Source organism: Periplaneta americana, chromosome 13 (assembly GCF_040183065.1).
Source record: "Periplaneta americana isolate PAMFEO1 chromosome 13, P.americana_PAMFEO1_priV1, whole genome shotgun sequence".
Classification (NCBI taxonomy): Eukaryota; Metazoa; Arthropoda; class Insecta; order Blattodea; family Blattidae; genus Periplaneta; species Periplaneta americana.
Window position 1 is genome coordinate 37,788,893 of NC_091129.1, and position 25,027 is coordinate 37,813,919.

Here is a 25,027-nt window from a genome sequence, read left to right on the forward strand (position 1 = left end):
TTAAGCTTTTTAATAGGCCTAAGCAAGACACTATTTTCAAATGTCTTCTTTTGTTGTGATGCTAAATCATGTGAAGTGTAGGCCTATCTCACATTGACATACCAACATTTGGAAAACAGAGATTTTTATTGAGAAGTGAAATAATGCATGCTAAATTATTTTATTACAATTTTTGTAGGTGATGATGACGGCTTATGGGAGCCCTCTGATTGCAGTGTAGTGTGCAGTTTACATTTCACTGAAAACGATTTCAAGGAGTGCAGTTCAAAGAGGATCCTAAAATTAAGTGTAACTTCTTCCGTATTTCCTTGTTACCCTTCCTAAAACAAGTAAAGGATGTTTCCTGTAGAACAAAACGAGTGAGAGAAGAAGCGCCTGAAAACCATCGAAAGAAAAAGAAAGACATACCGGCACAATTAAACTTGGAAATTACGAGTGACATTACCCCTGAAGCTGCAAATTCGTCAAAGCAATCTGTTCATATTCAGACCGATCCTAGTTCGTATTGTGTCTTGAAAAGAAGACAAATTCAATCGCTCAAGCGGATCAATCGTAGAGTGAAATGCAAAATAAAAGAACTAGCAACAAAAACAAAGATTTAGAAAAGCGCTGCATTGAATCAGAAAATAAAATTAAATCCTTAAACATTAGAGAATTGGAAGATGCTGCAAATGAGGGTGACTTTAAGGCATCGTTTTTTATTGAACAATTACACGCGTTCGGACAAAAAAAAGTCATCGCTGGAGTGAGTCTACTGTTAGATATTGTGTCTTATGGCGAAGTAAATCTCAGTCGGCTTATGATTTCGGAAGAAACGCATTATTTACACTTCCTAGCAGATCCACACTGAAGAGATATATTGGCACATGCACGAAAAACATCATAAAGTGATTAATATCTCAACGGCTAGCTGAACAGCGCAGTTTGCTGGGGGAAGAAGAAAATCTCGGTTCGTTAATCATTGATGATATGTCAATTAAACCAGAGGTTCAATACCTGAGATGTAGTGATACTGTAGTTGGTACAGTGGATATGGACGGATTGGAGGAAAACAATGGAAGAGAAAATATCATTGCCACTCATCTTACATGTTTTGTATTTCAAGGTCTTTCAACACACTTTGCTATTCCTGTGCATTATTATTTTACTAATAACTTGACAGGAATAGAACTGAAAGAACTTACGCTGAATGTTATTTCAGAAGTAGAATCTGCAGGATTTTTTGTAATTAGAATCGTCACCGACAACCGCGCGACCAATGTCAAGATGTTCTCTGAAATGTGTGGAGGACATCCTAAGCCACAAATACAGCACCCTCTTGATTTCTCAAGACTTCTGTTTTTGTCATATGATTACTGTCATATAATAAAAAATGTCAGAAACCTCTTCCTCAAGAAGTCATTTCTCAATAATGGCAGTTCAATAAGTCCCATGTACCTTAGAATGTTGTATAGTATTCAGAAGAATGAAGTCTGGAAGCCTGTCCGATTCCTTACAGAAAAAAACATTTAATCCCAGTAACTTTGAAAAGATGAATGTTAAGAGAGCCGTGCAAATATTTTCTGAAGATGTCATTGCTTCTCTAATTACTTTAAACTATCAGGGTCCAGCATTCGGAATAACAGGCTTTGAGAACTGTGAAGCAACTGTACAGTTCCTGGAAATAATGAGGACTTGGTTTAACATACATAATGTTCGGAATACCACATATCATATCCATTCTCGTGACGAGACTTGTAAGCATTTTCTTGAAGTAGATGGTTCCAGACTTTATTGGTTGAAAATGATTTTCCGAATTACCTTGATCTTTGGAAAAACACCTGCACAAATCCGAAAACTCAGTTTCTGAGTAAAGAAACTTACGATTCCATTACTCTGACAACTATTTCAACTACACAGTGCATTAAATATCTTATTTTATCAGGTTTTCATTTTGTACTCACAAAGAAGTTCTCCAGTGATCAAATTGAAATTCTGTTTAGTTCCATACGGAGAATGGGTGGGAGTAATGACCAGACGAATGCAGTAGTTGCTGTTCAGGCTATTCATAAAATCCTAACTACGGGCATGATATCTGCATCTCTGAACGCTAACGCTGTTGACAATAGTACAGGAATACAGAATATACTGTCAAGAGATGTGACGCTACAATCAACAAGCACTAGTAGTTCACAGAATGAAAATAATAGTAATAATAGTAATAATAATAATAATAATAATAATAATAATAATAATAATAATAATAATTTAACATTAAGAGAAATTCTTTCCCCCACCTTACAAGACTTAGAAAATGGCACCAATAACATTGAATCCACATTAACTACATCAATATTAGCAGTTATTGCTAGCTATTTGATACGAACTGTCAAGGACAATCTAAATTGTGAAAATTGTAAACAATTTATTTGTATCTGAGGATGTCAGTATCCCTGCACTCTCTCTCTTAAAAAATCTCAACAGAGGAGGATATTTTTATCCTACATTGAAATTCTTGAAAATAGTGTGTGCTTTCGATTCTGCAGCAAAAATCGCTCTTTCCTACATGTACAAAGATAAAAATCCCTTATAAAAAATTAAAGATATTCTACATCCTGTCTTGATCCGAAATCCTACTGTATAATGCGATAGTTCTACAAACGATGGTAATCACGAGTCAAAATTATGTGACCTCCTATTAAACAAATTCCTCAGACCTTACATTAGTAATTTTTGTCGGAGAATGTCAGAAGAGGCAAGATGTAAGAAAACAGCACTTTACTCTAAACCCTTGTCAAGAAAGGTGCACAAAATATAAGCTGCAGTTGGATAATCGACAATGATGAAGTATCGGTACCACATTGTTTATATTGAAAACAAATGCATCCCGGCGCGTCAGCTTATAAGGTAATCAATTGCGTATATAACATTCCGTACTACATTTGTTGCATGAACTGTTTAAATGTGATATTAAATGCATGTATAACAGTCTGACATTCATGGTTACGTTCCATATGAACCAATACAGTTGATGGTGGGTGAGTGGCGATCCTGCGGCAAAAAGTTGAACTACGACGCGGACAGCTCATTGCATTGTGTGCGGGAAGAGTGAGCAGGTCTGTTATAATATATGTAGGTATAGGTTCAGATCAGGTGAGCGTGGAGGCCAAGAAATTGGGCCACCTCTACCATCCATCGATCAGGAAACCTTCGAACCAAGTACCGGCGAGCCGTACGACTGAAGTGTGCAGGAGCGCCATCATGCAAGAAGTGAATGTGTTTACGATTGATCAGTGGAGTGTCTTCTAAAACATGAGGTATGGTGTTTTGTGTACGCCTGCCCCGTAACTCTGTTTACAAGTACATGGGGTCCAACTAATCGATCACCAATGATGCCGGCCCACGTGTTGAGGGAGAACCGCACCTAGTGATGAGATGGAACAGTTGCACGTGGGTTTTCATACGCCCATACATGCTGATTGTGGAAATTTGTTATGCCATCTCGCGTGAACTGTGCTTCATCTGTAAATAATACTAAGGCAGGAAAGTTCGGATTTACACCACACTGCTGCAAGAACCACTGACAGAACCTAACTCGTGCAGGGTAATCTGCTGGTGACAGGGCCTGTACACGTTGCAAATGATAAGGATACAATTGATACTCTTTCAACAGTCTCCAGACAGTCGTATGAGGAACATTGACTTGCAACGCTACCCTTCGTGTGCTGATAGAAGGAGTCACGTTCACAGCCTCCAGAATCTCCTCCTGTGCTTCTGGAGTTGTAGATCTTAGTCGTCCCCTTCCCAAACCAGGAGAGTTAAATTTTCCATACTCCCACAGACGGTAATGGAGACGTACAAATGTCTTCCGATCTGATCTAGACATTGTCGCTGTGGGTACCTCTCCTGGTACAAACGACGAGCCAGCGCAGCATTGCCGTCCGCCTTACCGTACATGAAGTGTATCTCTGCCAGCTCTTGATTTGAATACATGTCGCACAGTCTAACGCCTACACAACACTGGATGTAACCTTCGCCTCGGAATGAACTGTCAGAGTGCCCTCTTAATGTCTCCTTTGACGGCAATGACCTGCGGAAAGAAAAACGTTCCGGTGAATTTCAATGTTGTGAAGCCATAACTCGGAAATGAAGCATTTCCGGACACATGTTGTAATGAACTATTTTGATTGTCTACACGTGGGAAATACATACCTGAAATTATGCCCCGTATTTTGAAATACCCTGTATACACAAACTATGGTGAACTGAATGCTAGGCAGAATTATTGTTGCGACAATGCATTAATGTGGAGTGTCAGTATTTATGACAGAGGAAAAGAGACTTTGGCGGAGTAGGAGGGCACAACCTCCGTTGGCACGAATACCGGCAATATGATCGTACCGGTAAAGAAAGTATTCCGATATATTCAGGGAGATGTGTTTCATGAAGACATAAAATAGTTGTCATGATAGATCAATTTTTTTAGTTCTGTATAAACCGTTCATTGTTCATTGTATATGAAATATAATCATTAAGCGAGCAAAATACCATCTATCAATAAAAAATATTGGTTAATAAGTTACTATTATAATAGTGAGTAGTAAATATATGCTATTGTAGCTTTGTGTACAATTTACATCCTGATTTTATTATCTGGGTTATTTTCGTGTGCAGGTTACATACCCATAATCGGTGTGTGTAAATTACCTTCTTTTAGGTGGTATACCTGAAACGTGTGTGCAGTTTACCGCGCACGAATAGAAGTGGTAAGCACAATAAGCCTCAGGCTGCAGTACAAACTTTCGGGTCCCTTCATCATACAAGGGGTAAACAGAATGCGCCTCAATAACACCAATGGACCATCACTTCCCTTTATCACAAAACGTGTTTATGTTAGATGAATTTTTTAATGGGTCCGTTTTACGTGAGAGAAAAGTTACAAAATATGTTCTAAATTACATTAATTTTGTCTAAATGAACCCCGGTATAATGTGTAGTGTCCCTTACACAAACGTAATCAGAGTTTGTATACAAAACAAATGTATTACCTGTAACTACTGTAGAAAACTTTATGAAAATCAGTTATATATGAGACGAGTTACTAATTCGCTCTAAAAGCATCACCCTAAAAAAAGTTCATCAGAGTTTGTATACAAAGCAAATGTTCTCTAAATTGAACGTACTGTAGGAGGTAGTTTTTCGTATACAAACGTAATCAGAGTTTGCATACAAAACAAATGTACTACCCAATAGTACTACATAGAAGAAAAGTTATTAAATTTCTTTTGATGCACCTCCCTATAAGGGAGGTAACTAAGGGAGGTAACTACTGCATAAAGTTTCATAAAAATCTTTTAAATAGGAGAAAGATTAATTTCCTCTAAATGCCTTGGTTCTCTCAACCCCCTTTCTCTCACGCTTATACGAAGAGGGACACGAAGGCTTACATTGCATCCTGGGGCTTTTTGTCCTTACCACTCCTATTCTGTAAATGATTGTTTAGCCCAAAGGCCGCGTTCTTGTACACGTACAGCACGCAACACTGTGAACTTAACCAGGGAGATGATGATGATGATGATGATGATGATGATGATATATGAATTAATGACTGCGAATGAATCCAGGCACAACATCGGAACTTATTCACGAATTATGCTTCAATTGGTTCAGGGAAGAGCTCGGAAAACCATAACCAAGTAACTTGTTCCAACCAGGAGTTGAACTCGGGCCCGCTCGTTTCACAGTCAGACATGCTAACCGTTACTCCACAGCGGTGGACTGCATTATGAAGTCTTAGCCGCAGTTTCTCTATCTTTTTTTCCCCGCCAGTGTTTTTATACTGTTTTTTATATATTTATATTTCGTATATTATTTTCGAAAACAGTATTCAAAGAGTAAATTTATATTTCATTAGCTGAAAGCACCCGGCGTTGCCCGGGTTTTCCTATCTGCTTCTGCAAATCAAATCTTTCAGGTAAAGCTTCCTGTAAAGCAGATTTGAATAATTTCAAGGGAAAAATTGTTCCGGGGTCAGGTATCGATCCCGGGACCTCTGGTTGAACGTACCAGCGCTCTGTCAACTGAGCTACCCGGGAACTCCACCCGACACCGTCTCAACTTTTCCCTTTTATATCCACACAACTCGCGTGGGCTGACGAAACGCCAGAGACCCACATCGAGTGCACACAAACTCTGTGTGACTTGAAATTGTGGTTTTCAAATCTGCTTTACAGGAAGCTTTACCTGAAAGATTATATTTGCATAATATATACGTGACTGTGTACGTTAACAGAAAACCACAATTTCAAGTCACACAGAGTTTGTGTGCACTCGATGTGGGTCTCTGGCGTTTCGTAAGCCCACGCGAGTTGTGTGGATATAAAAGGGAAAAGTTGAGACGGTGTCGGGTGGAGTTCCCGGGTAGCTCAGTTGACAGAGCGCTGGTACGTTCAACCAGAGGTCCCGGGATCGGTACCTGACCCCGAAACATTATTTCCCTTGAAATTATTCTTTCTGTTTCTGTTATTAAATTTTCGGAAATCTCGGAAACCTAACTATACACAACCAGAACGAATTGTCTATACTAAGCTTTCCTCGCCATAAAGATGATTCTTTACCTAACGTCACTTACATGAATTAATGAACTCCTGCCAGGGTTAACTCAATTTAAAACAGCCGTAAATCAGGCACCGAAAAGAAAACATTTCATCATGTGCCTGACGTTAAACTGCTGTTTTAAATTTATATATATATATATATATATATATATATATTCTGGTATAGTTAAGGCCATTTGGCCTTCTCTTCCAAACCTCCAGAAATACAAATAAAGTAATAGAAAAATCAAATTATAAACAAGGTACAACCCAACGAAAATATAATTCCTTCTCCTCTTTCTGATCAGTTTCAGCATTGAATCAATATATACATATAAAATTTAATTTATATTGGAAGATTTTTTACCTCTTGACCGCTGTACACCCACTTATATCATACCCAGTTTTTTTTTAATATAACTTGAAACTATATCTCATAAATTCAGAACATATTATATTAATTATAATTTCATACACAGAATACAGATACAATATAAACTGCAATAAGTCATTTTTTAACATAAAGACTAATATTCTGAGAAACGTATAGGCCTACCGGTATTTTAGAAATTAAGAGATTTTTATTTCCATAACGCTTAACATACTACATTTTCAACGTGATTATACAGATTTACTTTCGCAGCAACACATTTTCAGACGTGAACAACACTATTTTGAGAATTAATACAATTTTATTTTCAGTGGGCTTATGTACATTCACATACTAGATTAACAACATGACAAAAGTATCATTGAATTGCTTATTGATATGTGTAATTTTTTTTTTCACTTCTTTGTATAAAATATAGTTGAGGATGTGAAAAACACGCAGTTTTTAAGTTAAAGTCTGCAACTTTGAGCGACTGTCCTTGAGTTTCATTTTAATATGGCCATTACAAATGCTAGTGGCATTGAAATTGCAGTTGCTTAAAATTGAATGAGTATCCTAGCAATACTTGGAATAAAAAGATCTCCTTTTATTTTTGCAGTTAATATTGCCAATTCTTTTACGTTTCGTATGAGTTTTTCACATCATTTCTTATTCGTGCATAATTTTGGTGGGTTAATATTTCGCAATAGTATTATTGGTTATTCAATATTAAGTAAATTATGTGGTAGCAATCTTGTAGTTTCAAATAATTCTAGAATTCAGTTGTATAAAACAGTCTGCTCACTATCTACAAAACTGCATTCATAATACGGTCCTGGACTGCGTAAAGATACTTATTGCATGAATTATCTAGTTTTAGCCTTCATGTGTAACAGCAATGTAATTTAATTTCGTGTTAAAATTTCCAAGGCCTCTTGAAAGTCGATGTTGAATGCAACAGACAATAATAAAGAACAATTGACTGTATAAGATTTTTCATTTTAATATTATACACGAATATTTGATCTATTTATTTTTATTTTTTATATTTTAATTAATTTAACTTCCATTTGCACAATTTTAATGTAGCCTATGTTCTTCTCCTGGTTATGAAGGTTAAATATGCAAACTTTGACACATATCGTTCAAAGCGTGTAGATTGAGAACATACATACATACATACATACATACATACATACATACATACATACATACATACATACGTGCATACCCACATTCAATTTAATATATTATGATATTGAAAAAATTTAAAAGAATTTAGTTTCTTCAAAAATCATTATTAAAATTTTGGCTTTTATGTTTACATTCCAACGTCATAAAGTTAGTCTTATTCACAGAAATTCTTTTTTCCGTCTCTGATAGTAGTATTTGGTTCTCTGTAAATATAATTGCATTTATTTGTATATTTTTACTTTTAAAATTATGTTTATACTTTTTGTATCAGTTTGTCTCCATCGCTGTATGATTCTGTTCATGTATAGAGGGTGGAAGGTAACCACTGCACCAAAATTAAACTGGTGATAAGTTACTGTATATCATGAGGGGATGTTTGAAAATTTAAGAACTTTTTTTTTCGCAACATTAACCATTTTAGATGAAGTCGTTTTGTTTCTATGAAGCATTTGGTAACATCGCGGCTACTGCAATACGGTAACTCTAGCATGCGCGGCTGCCAATCCCTTACCTTCCCCTCTCTCTCTCTCTACTGTAGCCTATTCATGCGACACTGAGTTACGTTGAAAGATTTATTGTAACGATTTTTGCAATTATTCAGTTAAAATTCATGGATAAACGGTTTAATTTGCAAAAAAAAAAAAAAAAAAAAAACTCGAGACACTAACTTTACAGATTATTTTAACTAGCTGCTTGTGTTGTTGTAATATCCTGTCATTAAATAACGATTAAAATTGTGAAATTTTGTTTACTGCTGCTAGAGAAAGGATTGATGTTAATAATCCTTTAAAGTTTCTTGGTATTTGTATTGACTTCAGATGAAGCCTGAACGTCCATGTACAATATGCGGCTAAGAAAATTACTAAAGGATTATATATGTTAGTAGATTAAGTGGTGTTGTGCAGCAAATATTTAACTGAATGTAAACCATGCACAATTACACAGTTTGATTTCCTATGGTATAAATATCTATAGATCCATAGCTGCGTTCGGACATTGGTTCGATTCCCTCTTGGACTTATTGTCCGGTTGGGTTCTTTCAAGATTTCCCCAACAGTAAGGTGAATTCCAGTATCCCCCAGGTCCCCCAGGTGAACCCTGAACCTCTTTTCGCAAAGTACCATCTCGTTATCACGAATTCCAACAACTGTATATTACCTAGTAGTTGACACAGCGTCGTTAAATAAGCAACTAAAATAATATATGAATATGTTCGTACATATCGTCGGCTTACTTCTAAAACCCTGGAAGTCAAATTTTTATCGACTATCAAAAATATGTATACTTTCAAAATGCGCCTGCTGAAAGAACCTCGTGAGTCTGCAAATGTTTCTATATTTTTTATAAAACAAATGCATAACAGTTCTTAGGTGGGACATAAAAATAATGAAAAGTTAATTTCCTAATGCAGTTACGGTGTTTTAAAAGGAAGCAAACCAAATGCATCAAACCGTAGCAGCACTGAGTACCATTTTACGAAGGGAATTTCAGTAGATTCATTTCTGTGTACAACATAAAATTTACTTATCTTGCTGAGTCTGAAAGAAGAAGAAAGTCCGGATAAACAAGAGATAATTCACAGTAATGTAATCAATTTCGTAAACTGGAGGCCGTATGGCGCAGATCCATATTTCATTCACGTGAAGTGTGTTACAGTAGTAGGTAAGTTCATCGTGTCGGAATTCGAATATCCGTCAATATCATTTTTTCTAAAAGAATCGGGCTTTGGCTGAGTCGGCGACACGGCTATGGGTTTTACATCAATACTTAAATGCTTAAATCGAGATCTTACGTTTGGCAACGAAAATCAGTGCGTTACTGTATCGGAGTCGCGAGATTTACTGCGAGGAAACCTTCACCTACGACCAAAGTGACCGCCAATAACTCAGATCTCCACCTCCGCCTCGCATCGTAGTTGTATACCCGACCGAACGAGACCACATTTATTTCAATCGTGTTTTAGTCACGGAGTTGTAGTGTCGGAAGGAATCACCCTGCAAAAGTTACTTCGTCTTGTCGGTTTAATTTTAAAGACGTATTCATGTCAAAACCATAAACTAATTGAAGGACTCCTTGCAAGAAGGGGGAGGCTTTCATTTTTTGGTAAAATTAATGTCTTGTTTCATAAGTTAAAAAAATATGCCCGACCTTTTATGCAGGAATGGTGTGATGCCGAGAATTTTGTAGAAAGTTACAGTGGAATTGGAGCTGAGCTTTCAATCGTTTCGGTGCAAAAAGGAGCTATATACAGAGTGACCCGTAGTGTCATTAATTTCAGGGATATTCTTTCAGATGTTTTAAACAAAAATGTTTAATACAGTTTTGCTCGTTTTTGCTTCCTTTTTGACATAAGAAATACTGTTTTATATTAATCATATAGATTATTTTCGGAAAGTCATTGATTTAATTACCAATGTGCTTAGTCATTTTAAGAGAGCTGTGTATTCTTTAAATAAGTCATGGTCTTTTTCCCAAGGCAGATTTTTCACTGGAAACCCAGCATTCTCCAGTCTATATTCCGGTTTCTTCTTAGATTTTGCATATGATCCATATATCTTAATGTTGTCTATGCACTGTATTATGTATTATGATAATAAATAATTGAAACTATTTTAGTTTTTTCCTTTAAATGTATAGATAGAAATTTGATCAGACCAATTGTATATTTTCATTTTGTAAAGTAACTTTACAATATTGTGAATAATTTCAACAATTTCAAGGAAAAATTGAATAATTATTCAAACCTGCTTTACAGGAAGCTACTACCTGAAAGCCAGATTTGTATAATACATTCGTTACTGGAGGTACGTTAACAGAAAGCCACAATGTAAGTCACACAGTATTTGTGTGCACTCACAGTTGAGTTCTGGCGTCTTGTCAGCTCATGTGAGTTGTGTGGATATAAAGGAAAAATTGTGACGGTGTTGTTTATAGTTCCTGGGGTAGCTCAGTTCGTAAAGCGTTCGCGCGCTAAGCGAAGGGTCCCGGGATCGATACCCGGCCCCGGAACAATTTTTCCTTGAAATTATTCAAATCTGCTTTACAGGGAGCTACTACCTGAAAGCCAGATTTGTATTTACAATGTTGTATTTGTGTGGATCAGGTTTCTGCACATTAAAGGACAAAACTAACATTTTTTTTCTGTAATTTATTATCATAATCCACTTCTCTCTTAAAATGACCGACCATATTCCAAAAATACGATAATACGTTTCTTATATAAAACAATTATTTTCTCGAAAGGGAATAAAAAAATTAGGAAAATTGTATTAAATTTACATTTTACTCCCCTAAATTTGCTGGTTATGGTTCAGTGATAAAATGAAATTCCTAGGTACCTATGACATACTCAGCCGCAAGTTGAATGTTTTAGAATGTTCTTTGTGGTTTTCCACAACTTTGTAAAAATGGAGCTACCTCATTTTTGCTACTCCCTTTGTTCAGTGAGAGAGAAGAAAGATTCATAAGCGTACTTTCTCTCAAACATGGAAACAGCTGAAATTTTGGTTGTCTGGTTCCTAACTTCAATCATTGCATCAGTATGGCAGGAGTAAATCTTAACTGGAACAGATTTCTCAGAAAGCGTCACGTCTAGATTTACGGCACTCACGCTGAGAGTTCGCGACATAATTTGCTCTTCCAAGTAAATTAACAATAGGCCTATCTACCTATACATATCAACTAAAAGGTGCCTCTGAATGAGGATTACAAGCATTACGCTGAAAAAAAGATTAAAAGAATGAATTACCGTAGTGCAAACTATGCCTTTCTTCAAGGCTGCAAATGAATATTTGGTCACGTGTGCTGGTGTGTAATGGGCCAAATCACTGATGAAGATGTCTCTGAGACTATAGTCCTCACACATTCTGACTTCTAAAGTCATCTGAGCCATTCTGCACCAATCTTCCATCACTAAATCTGTTGGGTCACTTGACAGAAGCCCGATACATACTACCCGCTCACATTCTGGCGTCATCTGGGGCATGGCGGTGAAATATCTGAAATAAGAGAATATTAAACTTCAGTGGTTTAGTAAATTGTTATTGAAACATGTGCATTTGTTCAATAAGTGATTTCGATCTGTTACCTTTGCAAATTCAAACATTACATAAAAGGAGAGATTTATGAAATTATACTGGTATGTACGACGCTTTTGTTTGGTTATTTGAATAGTAAATTCTTTTGAGAATGTGTTCAATTCCAAATAACTGTGTTACTACAATAAGAACTTTAAGCTTAAAAAAATTAAAGGCTTAGAAGTTTGTGTTGGAGGTTATGTTGACCACTAAACAAAGGCACAAAGAATGTATCCACTTGCAAAGCGTGTTGCTTCAATACATGGAAAGATGATTGCAATATTGAAGAAGCTCCGCTATGATGGCTCAGTGCAAGAGCTTTGAACTTATTATCCAAGAGAACCGGGTTCAAATCCCGGTGAATTCACCCTGAATTTTTAAATTGTGTTGGACGGGCTCGTGGTCCCAGCTACACAGGGTTTTTTTCCGGGCACGTCTGTTCTCTTGTAGCATCCTTATTTCTCTAGCATCATTCATTAAGAATGTAATTAATATACAGCGCCTGTAGTGTCCTCTGGATAATATCTGACGAACTAAGTGATCTACTCTTTTCGACACGTATATTTATCAACTTGCCGGGTAAAGGCGGGCCAACAATGGCAAGTTAAAAGCCTTGTTATTGGATAAACATTAAATCAGATAAGCTATTTTTGTAAAATTTCACGAAGTATTTGATACTTTATGTTGAAAACTTGTGTACTTATAATTGAAGACCTGAATTGACAAATATACAGACTCCAATATTGATTGAATTTGACTTTCTGTGTGACCTATGTTTTTTTTTTTTTTTTTTTTTTTTTTTTACAGGCTACCATTCTGTGTAAAAGGAATATTCCAAGACCTACACTAAACTTTTGTTTTTTTAATCATACAAAAATATTTGTTTCAATGGGTCTACTTTTATATGGCAAGATTTAGATTTTATGCTCCCCTGAAAATATTAGTTCAATAAACTTCGGATGTTTTACAATTCAGGACTTAAATTTTATTTGAAGAACGGTAGAATTCTAAGTAATTTAAAGCTTTGTATCACAATGAACGATAGAATGTTATAGGATAGTGTATGTCATAATTGAAGAGTTCAGAGCCATAGCATCATTTATTAAAAACGGAGAAAGCAAGGGTTAAGTGAATACCATAATTTAATGACGATTGACATATCATTTAATTCGAATGTATATACTTTATTATTACTTGCTATGTGTTTCCATTGAATTATGGTGATAGCTTCACTTTAACCCTTGTTTTATACGGTTTTTTTTTAAATGGCGCTTAGCCCACTATGGTTCTAAAACCTTCAATTATGCGTTTCATAAAGTAACTCATATAATATAAAAATGACTATACTGTATATATAGGCCTAATATTGTGTCTATACTGTATATATAGGCCTAATATTGTGTCATATTAATTCCAAACAACTATTGTCAGGCCGTCCTCTCTGGAAATTTAAAATACTAATAATAACAATAATAATATATTATTATTATTATTACTATTATTATTATTATTATTATTATTATTATTATTATTATTTCCTTTGTAATAAAATAAAATATGATAGAAATTGATTTAAATTTAGTTTCAAATAGGTGGTTGTTCTATTTGAGATTATTATTTATAATATTTCTAAGATAATCTATGTACCTTTTAATCTGAATATTACGCTTCTCTTTTATTGAGATAAACGATTCCTGTGCCATTATTTGCACGTTCTCTTTAATCTTTCTGTATTTTAATGAAGAATTCTTGTACCATTGTTCTCCTAGCCATATAAAAATGTTTCTAGATCACACGTTGAATTATTAAAAAGAGAGAAAAAATCTAGAAGTAGTCAGAAAATCGTGTAAATCCCTTCAGCGTTAAGATACATACTTTTTTAAAACCATTTCTATATAAAAATATAAATGAGACTATATCACTGTTGATTTCCTTTTGACCAAAATATAGGCCTACATCTTCTATTCATTAGTGATTTTGTGATATAAAATTCATAAGAGTATTCTTTGTTAGTTTTCGCTTTTCTTCTGCAGAGAAAGAGAAAATCTTAAATATAGGCGAAAAATGACGAAAAGGATCGCTTCTCTCAGGTATTACCAATGCATAGAAAGTTGATTTACCTTTGGAAATTCCACCGATAAAATTGAACTTTACATTAATTTGTTCTCGCGAGCTTCGTCAGAAATCGTAGAGGAAATGACTGTTTCACTATTCGTAATGATTACCAGTAAATCCGCGGAATTAACGTGTTCACTTAGTGCAGTGTAGGCTACCTTAGGGAAACCCGGGCTAAGCAGGTAAGCTGAGAATAAACAATGCCACTGGCTGTATTTTGATGCTCCCCAAATAAAAACTTCGGGACATTGGTTGTGACACATGTTGTCCACATATATAAAAAAACAGCAATTCGTTTCCCGTACCTTCGGACAGTGATATGATATGAGAAAGAAAATGTAGTTAATTATTCGCTTTGCCCGGGTACCCAGGCAAAGTGAATAATTAACCCGGGCAAAATGAATATCCCTATAAAATTTTCACATTTCTATTTAACTTTTATTCACTGATAATAAAATTAAATCAACACATAAACACGATGTTAATGAGGCATATGACACGATGAGAAATGTTATTACAGCCCTTTACAGCACGTTAGATTAGTACAAAATACAAATTTGAACAAGTCGGCATTTCACTGGCACTGAAGACTTGGATTTCTTCTGATTTTGCTCCTCCCCATAAGTTATTTCTCTTTCAACGTTTTTAATCGGTATAAATGTAAAAGCTTCAGAGTGCTGACATTTTATTCGTTTACCTCGTATCTTTCGAGCATCCACTTTTGGCACTGGTCTAAATCAGAAGAAATGACTTGCGTTCTCCTGCTGACGATGTTGAGGGTTTTGGTGTACCCAGAACTGAAAACCTGAGTGCATTGCTGTATTCAATATTTCTTCAATCTGTGAAGAAGACATCACAGGGGTAGTTGATTCTGAGTGAGAATTAACTGTTTCTTCAGCCGCTGAAGAAGCTGGCACCGCAGAATTTGTTAAATCTGAGCCAGCTGTCGTTTCGCTGATTTCTGTCTCAAGTGGGCGATCTGTAAGTTGATCTGGAGTAAAATCTTCATCAACACAAACATTATGGTTGTATGGCCAGATAGCAGAACCACTGATTGGAAGATTTTATTTCTTCAAGTGCTTTCTTCATGATTTCTTCAGACCATTTGGCTTGTACCATCTTCCTCTTGAAAAATTTAACCATCTGAAAACACATTACGACCTTTTTAAGTAAAAATTAAGATCAGTGTTGCTGATTTATAATTTAATTAGTGTGCCTTAATGCCTCCACTATGCAAAATGATCTAACACGCTTTATTACAGTAGACAAATACACACAAAAATACAGCTAATACTTATATAGTCAAATAAAGATGGCAGGGCAAGCGGATAAGTTATCCACTTTGCCCTATTCACTTTGCCCGCAGACGCCACTTCGCTTTTCATTTAAAATTATACAAACATGAACGTCAATAATCTTGTTCGTAAGTACGGCACTTCAGAAGTAATCGTATCGCCTATATATTACTATCACATAACAAAGAGTTTCTGCAGTATTGTGTGTTGTACATTTGTTTCTCTTACCTTGAAATATTTTAAGAAAACCGCCAATTTTCTTCAAACACACGCTGACTTTTTCTCTCACTAGCTAGAATGACGACAAGTCAGTTCCTGCAACAAAATCTGGTAGGGATTCTTCCCTAACATAGCAGAAAGGGCTACCTTTTGGCGTTTCTAAGAAATATGCATTATTCTCTTTGCCCGGGTTATTCGTTTTGCCCGGGTCTCCCCTACACCTACACATCTTTCTTATTCTGATGTTCCTCTAGCTAAGGAACCCGGCGTTTAATTTCCTTAATAATTCCAATACCAATGAAGATATTACAATGAAATTTGAACAGACGTACCTTCGTTGTGTGAGAAATGTAATGTAATGTGTGGTGCGGTCCGCTTCGCTTTTGTTATATCAAGTAGGTAGTGGTCCTCCAATCAGCCAACTTCTAGCATATTTCATGATGTTTTCACATTTGTCTCAAAGAGAGGTATATCGGCTTCAAATTTCATTGCAATATCTTAATTAGTGTTAAAATTATACAGAAATTCGGGGTTCTTTAGTGACTGGGAGTAGTGCTATGTAATGTTCGAACATGAGAGGGAATATCAAGATACTACGAACTTCGCCCTACTTCATTAGCATCACAACATTACAGCCCAGTTACTTTATGGTGACAGATCGTTGACGCGAGAGAGGAGAAGGTTCGACTGTGGGAGGGAGACCGATCCGAGACGGAGCGAATGGAGGGAGGGAAATACAGTCATATTAGAAATGAAGTCTCACGTTGTAGCGTCTGCATAATTTTGAGCTGCTGTCACTGTGTTCACTTCATACTCCGGAACAATAGTCGCTAATAAACACTAAAGAAGTAAACTAACATGGAAATACAATGAGCAACAGTTCGGAACAATAATAAACACTAAAGAAGCAAACTAATGTGGAAATACAGTGAGCAGCAGTTTGGAACAATAATCACTAATAAACACTAAAGTAGTAAACTAATGGAAATGCAATTAGCAGGAGTTCGGAACAATAATAAACAATAAAGAAGTAAACCAATGTGGAAATACAATGAGCAGCAGTTCGGAACAATAATCACTAATAAACACTAATGTGGAAATACACTGAGCAGCAATCGAATCACTATATTTAACAATTTAACTAATTAACAATGAAATATACTCACGCGGAAATATCGGTAATGTTCATCAGTGCTTCACTGTTACCTTTCCCATCACCACCACCACCACCACCACCACCACCACCACCACCACCATCATCATAATCATCATCATCATCCACGTAAAAATGGAGCGGCCTTCTTCTCTGTACTTCTTTATTTTTCTGAAATACTGCAAACTTTTGGCCCTAATGCTGTGATGCTCGACCAAAATTTGGCGATTATTTGTGTTTTTTTTTTTCAATGAAATCCTAATTTCAAAATAACTTTCCTCAAAGTCGAGATACCTCCCTGAAAGTCGACAGTCTTTCAATTTCAATAATATATATATTTTTTTAAGTGTGGGCCGCTATTTCTGTGAAATATAGAACTCGTGCTTTGGTTCGTCTTATGACAGCTTCATTAAAGTTGTCCACAGTTGATTTTGGCGCCGATTATCAATGTCTTTACTCTCCCTTATTATTTGGCTAACACAGCTCTCAGACACAGCGGTAAACTCTGCTACAAGTTTTCCAACAATTGTTACGTTTTTTCTTCCGAAGCTATCTTCATAAAGCGCTACACGTTGCTCACGACTTCTCGCGACTGCGAATGCAATACACGACCTTTCAGTTTGTTTCTAACAGGCAGCATTTTCGCAAACAGAAAATAGCAGTGAATCTAGACAATAAATACTACATACTAAACAATACAAAACAGAAGCACTACAACTATTTAAGTAACTAAATGAAATGTACGTAACAAACACACTAAATTGCAATATACAAGACAGTGGTGGTGTAGTAAGTCCTTAGCGCGACTGTACGCACACACTAACGCTCCCGAGCAGTGGCGATTTCTCTTAAGGAGCACAGGAGCAGTGCACCACCTCATCAAATAACACGTTTTTAAAGTTATATCAATGAGCTGCAGTAGACTATGTGAGCAACATAATTCTTTATTATAATACTACGTAAAAATAACACTGCACGGTATACTGGTCTTGTTGACGCCTGGGAATTATGTTTACCGCTCGACACTTGCGGCACACTGTTCCATTGGAGCATGCGCAGTAGTGCTGTTTCACTGGCAGGCTTTGGAGCATGGTAGGGAGGCAGTACAATGTGCATAAGAGGGGTTAGGAGCACTTTCAGATGTGTTCTCAAGCTGTCTGCAGTAGTCGTTAGATCGTTACATCACAAATGTTACAATGAATAGTGTGCAAAATCTTTTAAATATGTAATTTTCTGTAAGACCTTTACACGAAAAGATCAAAATAAAGAAGATGGATACACCTACACGTGAATTAAAATTACAAGTGGCGAAGCATAGTAATAGAGAAGAAAAAAGAAAATTGAACATTCGGACTTACGAAAAAGCAATATTCGGCTACAATATAAAATACGCAGTATTTTGTTTTGCTTGCCAATTGTTCGACGGCGATAATTTATTGACAAAAACAAGTACGTTTTATGAATTTTATTTATTTTTCTGTTTGAATTTTGGACTGTGCGTAGTAACTACATAATTTTGATTATCTTTCTGCAGGTATGATTGATTTGAAGCACATGAATGAAAGAATTAAAAAACACGATTCTTCAGCTGCACACATCAACAATAATGTTAAAGTAGCAGTATTGGTTCAAACAAACATACAGACACAATTGGATTTAATATTGGATTGTTGAACTTCACAATGATAAAGTTACCAAGAACAGATATGTGCGTGCGGTTTTGTGGAGCTTTTGAGTTGGCTTTAAGAGGTCACGATGACGGAGACTCATCTTTAAACGCTAGTATTTTTCTTGACCTCATCAATTTAAAAGTTCTGAATTAGACGCACTCTTAAGGAACATTTGGAAACAGCAAAAGTGTTTAAGAACACATCAAACACTATACAGAACGAAGTCCTTCAAGCCATTTTGCGTGTATGCCATGATGAGATTTCAAAGAAATAAAGAATGCTGTTGACTTTTTAGCAGATAAGGCTGATGATGAACTTTGTTATAAAACGCAATATAGCTAAAACAATATTATTTACGGTGTGTTGCAATAGAAGTTCAACATTTTACTTTGCTATTAATGGACCTACATAGGAAACTAATTAACTGCAATTTCTTGACTAACAAAATTATGTAAATCTATACCTATATAACATATGTTAATAGTTATGGAGTAGTTAGTACAAATAATGATAATGATAATAATAATAATGATAATAATAATAGGGTGTAATAATAATAATATGATAATCATAATAAATATTTGTGCACCACCAGGATTATTTATAACCACACGCCACTGCTCCCGAGATGTGAACTCTAGCGCAGCCAGGGGAAGACTAAAGGAACACCCACCCCTTCGAACAAACAGTGAACTCGCCCAAACCACTGCGTCGCCAGGCCAGAGCTGTCACCATAAAGTAACAGGCCTGTACGTGGAAATGAAGCATTAAGCTAAAATAACCTTGTCTATTGAAAACCGGTCAGAGACCTTTATGTTCGGCTCTAGTTGGCCGAGTCTCTGTAGAACCGATGCTCCCTTTGCGTTTGTCCAGTCTTTCCCCTTCCTTACAAATGTTCGGTGACTTTCGTCTTACTTCCTCCTCTCCTTGCGCCTCTATGTTTTACTGCGTAAGAATGTCAGGCACTTATCTTGCGAAGTTACGGACATTAATGAGTATAGTTAATTTTCCTTATTAATAATATTACAAAACTTTCACAAAATATATTCGTACGTATTATAAATAAATAAAACACAATCTATACTAATAATAAAACTGTAACATAAATTTTTGTAGTAATTTTCGCTTTAAAAAAATAATTGATGTTAATATGTATAGTGAACGGTCCCGAAACCGAAAATAACATTTCTGACATTTTTGTTTGTATGTCCGTATGTTTGTTAACTTTTCACGCGTTAATGGCGAACTGATTTTTTTAGGACATTGGTATATGAAATAGGCTATGTCCCACATAGATTTTAGGCTTTATGGCATTCAAAATACTCTTCTAAAAAGGGGTTATAAAGAGGACTGAAGTAAATAAATCGAAATATTTCGCTTAACATGGATATCTTAGGATAATATTACATAACAAACGTTGCTTTAAAAATGTTTCCGATAAGTCTTACTATTAGAAAAATTTTTATAGGGCCAATATTTAACGAAATATGAGTTTTCAAATAACCAGGGGCGTACACAAGGGGAGGTTACCGGATTTGAACCCCCCACCACCTTGAACTTAAAAATAAGACATGTACGGTACTGTACTCTGTATTAGAGTATTCCTTATCCATAAACGTTGTTCCTTCTCTAATTTTTCACTTTAAGATTAACAAAATCTACATCAACATAAGGCATAATTTTCCTACTCCTTCTTCAATATATTCATTCACTTTCTGAGAAACGAAATCTACATTGACATAATCCTCCTACTCCTCCAATATATTCTTCATCATACCACATTTATTCTTCAACTTTGGTGAGTTCTGTGTTCCATTATCGATTTCAATTAAATTTATTTCAATGTAGTTGATTGTCTCCATGGATTTTCCTGTTATATAAAGTAAAGTTCTTACCTATCACATACAAATAACTGTTGCTGAATGATTATTGTATAAGTGTAATAATGACAGAAGCATTTTTGTTGTACAAAATTAAACAAGTTATAAGAATATTCATGAATAACATGTTCTATTAGAACGTAGTATAATTTATTAATATATATACCGTAACTTAATAATGATAATAATAATAATAATGATAATAATAATAATGATAATGATAATAATAATAATAATAATAATAATAATAATAATAATATAAAATTTAAAAACCGATAATGTGAATTGCAAACAATTTCAGTAATAACCCACCACACTTGATAAAATTCTGCGTACACGACTGAGAATTACATAGAGTTATGTCCGTTATAATAGCCTAATTTCATCACCCGCATAGTCACACTTCTATTGTTACCGAGCAACTGTGATTTATTTCAATAACAGGCTATGCGAAGAATGTAATTATAGCTACTTCCTGTCGGTAATTGGTATAGTAAAAAGTGTCATACTCGTATATTTTAAAAACAATTTGTATACTGTAAATAGTTATTTTCAAGTAAAATATCTATACTAATTATTTTACGTTATACATTCATAAAACATGGAATAGTCCTGGAGGATACCTACCATTATTCTGCAGCAGAAATCCACAGTGCAATGGTTAATTCAAACATCTAGTCTAACCTCGGCAGATGCTACATTGAAGCACAAATTGCAGAGATTATAGCGGAAGGTATGAAGGATAACTTAAACCGATGGGCAACAACCCTGGGGGCAGATTCCTTATCTGCTCCGACTCTTTAAGTGCATTCAGTCGCTGCAGCGTTTGAATTCTGATGATCCGTTTGTGTTGAGAACCCAGGAACTTTTCCACACTCTCCTAAACTCTGATTATGGGATTAGAGTAGTGTGGACTCCGGGTCATGTTCGCATCCCTTGTAACAAGGCAGCGGATGCTGCAGGAAGAGACGGTGATATGAATGGGTCTGAGATGTATTGGCGTGAGAGGTGGCAAGACATTCAAAATTGCCCGAAAGATACTATATGATGGCAATGGGAAGGATAATGGTCTGCACAAGAGAGAAATAAATTACGAAGAATAAAGAATACTGTTAGAGTTTGGGATTTGTCCACAAGAGCGTCACGACACGAAGAAGTTTTACTCACCCGGTTGAGGATTGGCCACTGTCATCCGATACATGGCCATCTCCTACGTGGCGAGCTTCAGCCGGAGTGTGATGCATGCCATGTTCCACTTACGGTGGAACATTTTTTATTACAGTGTAGAAAATATGACTGTGTCCGTCGGAAATATGGAATTCAGCCGACTCTGCGTAACGCTCTTGGAAATGATTTTAATTGCACAAATACAGTTTTTCGATTTTAAAATCGAATATAGGACTTGACAGGGTGGTTTAATTTTATAATGACCTGTTTTACTTATCCTTCGAACCCTTTACATTCGGAGGTTACATTAATTGTTTAGCATATGTTTTTTACAATCTTGGCTATCGGACCTTTTACATCCGAGCATTTTATAAATGCGCCAGATAATTTATTTCTGATGGCATTTGTTTTATTATGTTATTGTTTCTTTTTAAATGTCAGCTAGGGTATAGTAACTGCTCACTTTTATGATTTTTATGCATCACCTCGTTTTAACCGTGACAATTCTTTTTAGTTCTCTTAAGCATTCTGGTTATTGTATCGTGGTTCTGTTTCGTGAAGGATTTTTAGATAAAGGCTTAAATAGCCATAGTAACTGACGCGCCCTTCTTAAAACCGACCGACCGACCTCCGACCGACTGAAGAACTAACTGACTAACTAACTAACTAACTAACTAACTAACTAACTAACTAACTAACTAACTAACTAACTAACTAACTAACTAACTAACTATATGTAACATAATTGGTGAACTGGAAATTCTATTACATGAAAATAAATTCTTAACTGAGTGTTTAATGGGACATTGGTGTAAATCTTATAAGATTGATTTTATTAAATTACATTTTTACACTCGTGTTGCTAAATTCTGTAGAGAAATCAAGTTGCATGTTGGTGTTGCTATTTTTCTCGATGTAAACATTGACTATAGGACTATTGATGTTGACAAGTTTTTTACGAAAACATTTTGAGGTTGCTGCTGTTTATATCTAGTTTTAATACGATTTTATTATCGATATATTGCTCCACTAGAGGCGACAAACTTTTGCTTTGTTATTGGAGACGTTGTTTATATTTTTGAATTCTTTTAATTTGCCCTATGTTTTATGTGGTGATTTTAATATAGATGTTAATATTAATACAGATTTAAATTAAATTTTTTAACATTTTGAGAGCTCATAATTGTTACTGTACCAACCCTACTAGGGGGAATCTTGTCTTGATAACATTGTTACCAATATATCTAGACCTTTAATAAGTTCTACTATTTTAATTTTCCTTTTTCTAATCACAATGGTTTGTCCACTGAAATTGTACTTCGTGATTCTATGTCCAATACTAAGAGAAGTATCGTACGTAAATTTAGTAGTAACAACATTCTATATTTTATGGACTATTTATATTCTATTGATTTGAATTTAATTTCAATATTAAGTGCAATTTTGACACTTTCTTTGCTGTATTTTTATATGGATTCAACTATTTTTTCCCGTTACACATGTTAGTGCGAATAGTATTAATGCAAACAAAACTCGTACACAAACGATGGGTTGGTATACGAAGGATTTGAGTATTTTAAAAGATCGTTTATAGAAAATCTATAGCGATCTTGAGTGGGCAAATTATTATAAAGTTAATATTACTGATGTCAAAGCTTTAAATACTCCAACTAAAAAGGAGTATGCATTGACCCAAAAACAGGCGAAACGTGAATTTAATGAATCTTATATCGATTCATCTTCTAAGAAATGCAAAGCGGTTTGGCATGTTATAAATACTGAATGTAATAATTTGCATTTGCAACTATGGATTTAATATTGATGAGTTTAATAATTTTTCATAAATTCTGCTAAACATATTTCAGAAACGGTTAATCGTTATAATGCCACATCTATGGACTATCTTTTTAATACGTGCTGCATTCATTATTGAAACAGATTTTAAATGGAAATTTGTTATTCAAGAAGAAGTTATAAAAATAGTTTTTGATCTCAAAAATTCTACATGTAAAGTTTTATATGATATTAATATTGATTGTATTAAGTATGTTATTTATTCCATCATCGAACCATTAACTTGTTGTATTAATGGGTGTTTATCAAATGGTGTTTTCCCTGAATCCTCAAAGGTAAATAAAACCATTTCTGTTTTTAACAAAAGTGATCCCTCTAAAAATGGAGAGTTTTAGACCTATGTCAATAGTTCCTGTTTTTTTAAGATAATTGAAATTATCATAAATAAGAAGTTCACTCTGTATTTTGAATCTAATAATCTATTTTCCAATTCACAATATCGTTTTCGATCAGGATTATGCACCCTTGATGCACTTAATTATTTAGTGGGCTGTTGTTACTCGTTTTGAAAGGCTAAACAATACTATGTCTACACTTTGTGACCTGTGCAAGGCTTTTGACTGTGTATCTCATGAAACCATTTGATCCAAACTTCAATTCTATGGAATCAGAAGGAAAGAATAGGGCCTAATGAGACCTTATTTACATAATCATACCCAAAATACATGTATTAATGAGGAATTTTCTAATGCTGTTAATGTTAATATTGGAGTTTCTCAAGGATCTGTTGTGGGTCCTGTACTATTCCTTATTATGATTAATGATCTATCTTTTAATATAAATTGTGGCACAGTCCTTTTTGCTGATGATACTTCCTTTTTGCCTATTACGTATGACATACATCATCTGTCTTTATTAATGGATTCCTATTTATGTGATGGTGCTGGTTGGTTTGAAGGTAATGGGTTGAAGCTTAATAGATCTAAAACTCAGCGGATACTACTTTCATTAAATCATTTTCGTAATGAAATGATTTCAGAAGTTAAAATTCTTCGTATTACATGAGATTCAAAACGTACTTGGGCGGGGTACATTACGATTGTGTGCAAAAGGTTATCTTTTGTGTAAATTAAAAGCTCTTGTACCTAATAGATATTTGAAAGAATGCTATTATACATTTTTCCATAGTGTATTACATTATGATATTTCTTTGTGGGGTAACGGTGCTAATATTAATAGTGTTCTAATATTGCAGAAAAAAGCATTACGTATTATTACTAACTCATATTTTAATGCCCATTGTCGAACTTTATTTCGTAATGCTAATATTCGTACTGTGATTAATCAATATATTTATGACTAGTCTACACCAAGATTAATTTAAATAGTCATACTGTACTTCTCAATCCCAGCTTTACAAGTATTGTACTAGAAATAATCATTACCTATATTGTAACACCTATAGTCAGGTTGACAAAGACCAAGAAATGGTTCAATGTTATTTCTTTAGATAATATGT

At 35.0% G+C, this 25,027-nt stretch overlaps 1 protein-coding gene across 2 annotated transcripts in view; it reads right to left on the reverse strand.

The window, feature by feature from the left end:
• LOC138711805 (alpha-tocopherol transfer protein-like) overlaps window positions 1–25,027 on the reverse strand; it is a 108,588-nt gene that overhangs the window by 35,098 nt on the left and 48,463 nt on the right. For both annotated transcript variants that reach the window (XM_069843049.1, XM_069843050.1), the window contains exon 4: window positions 11,888–12,137. In XM_069843049.1, coding sequence (XP_069699150.1) covers window positions 11,888–12,137 — 250 coding nt within the window. The remainder of the gene's footprint in view (window positions 1–11,887; window positions 12,138–25,027) is intronic.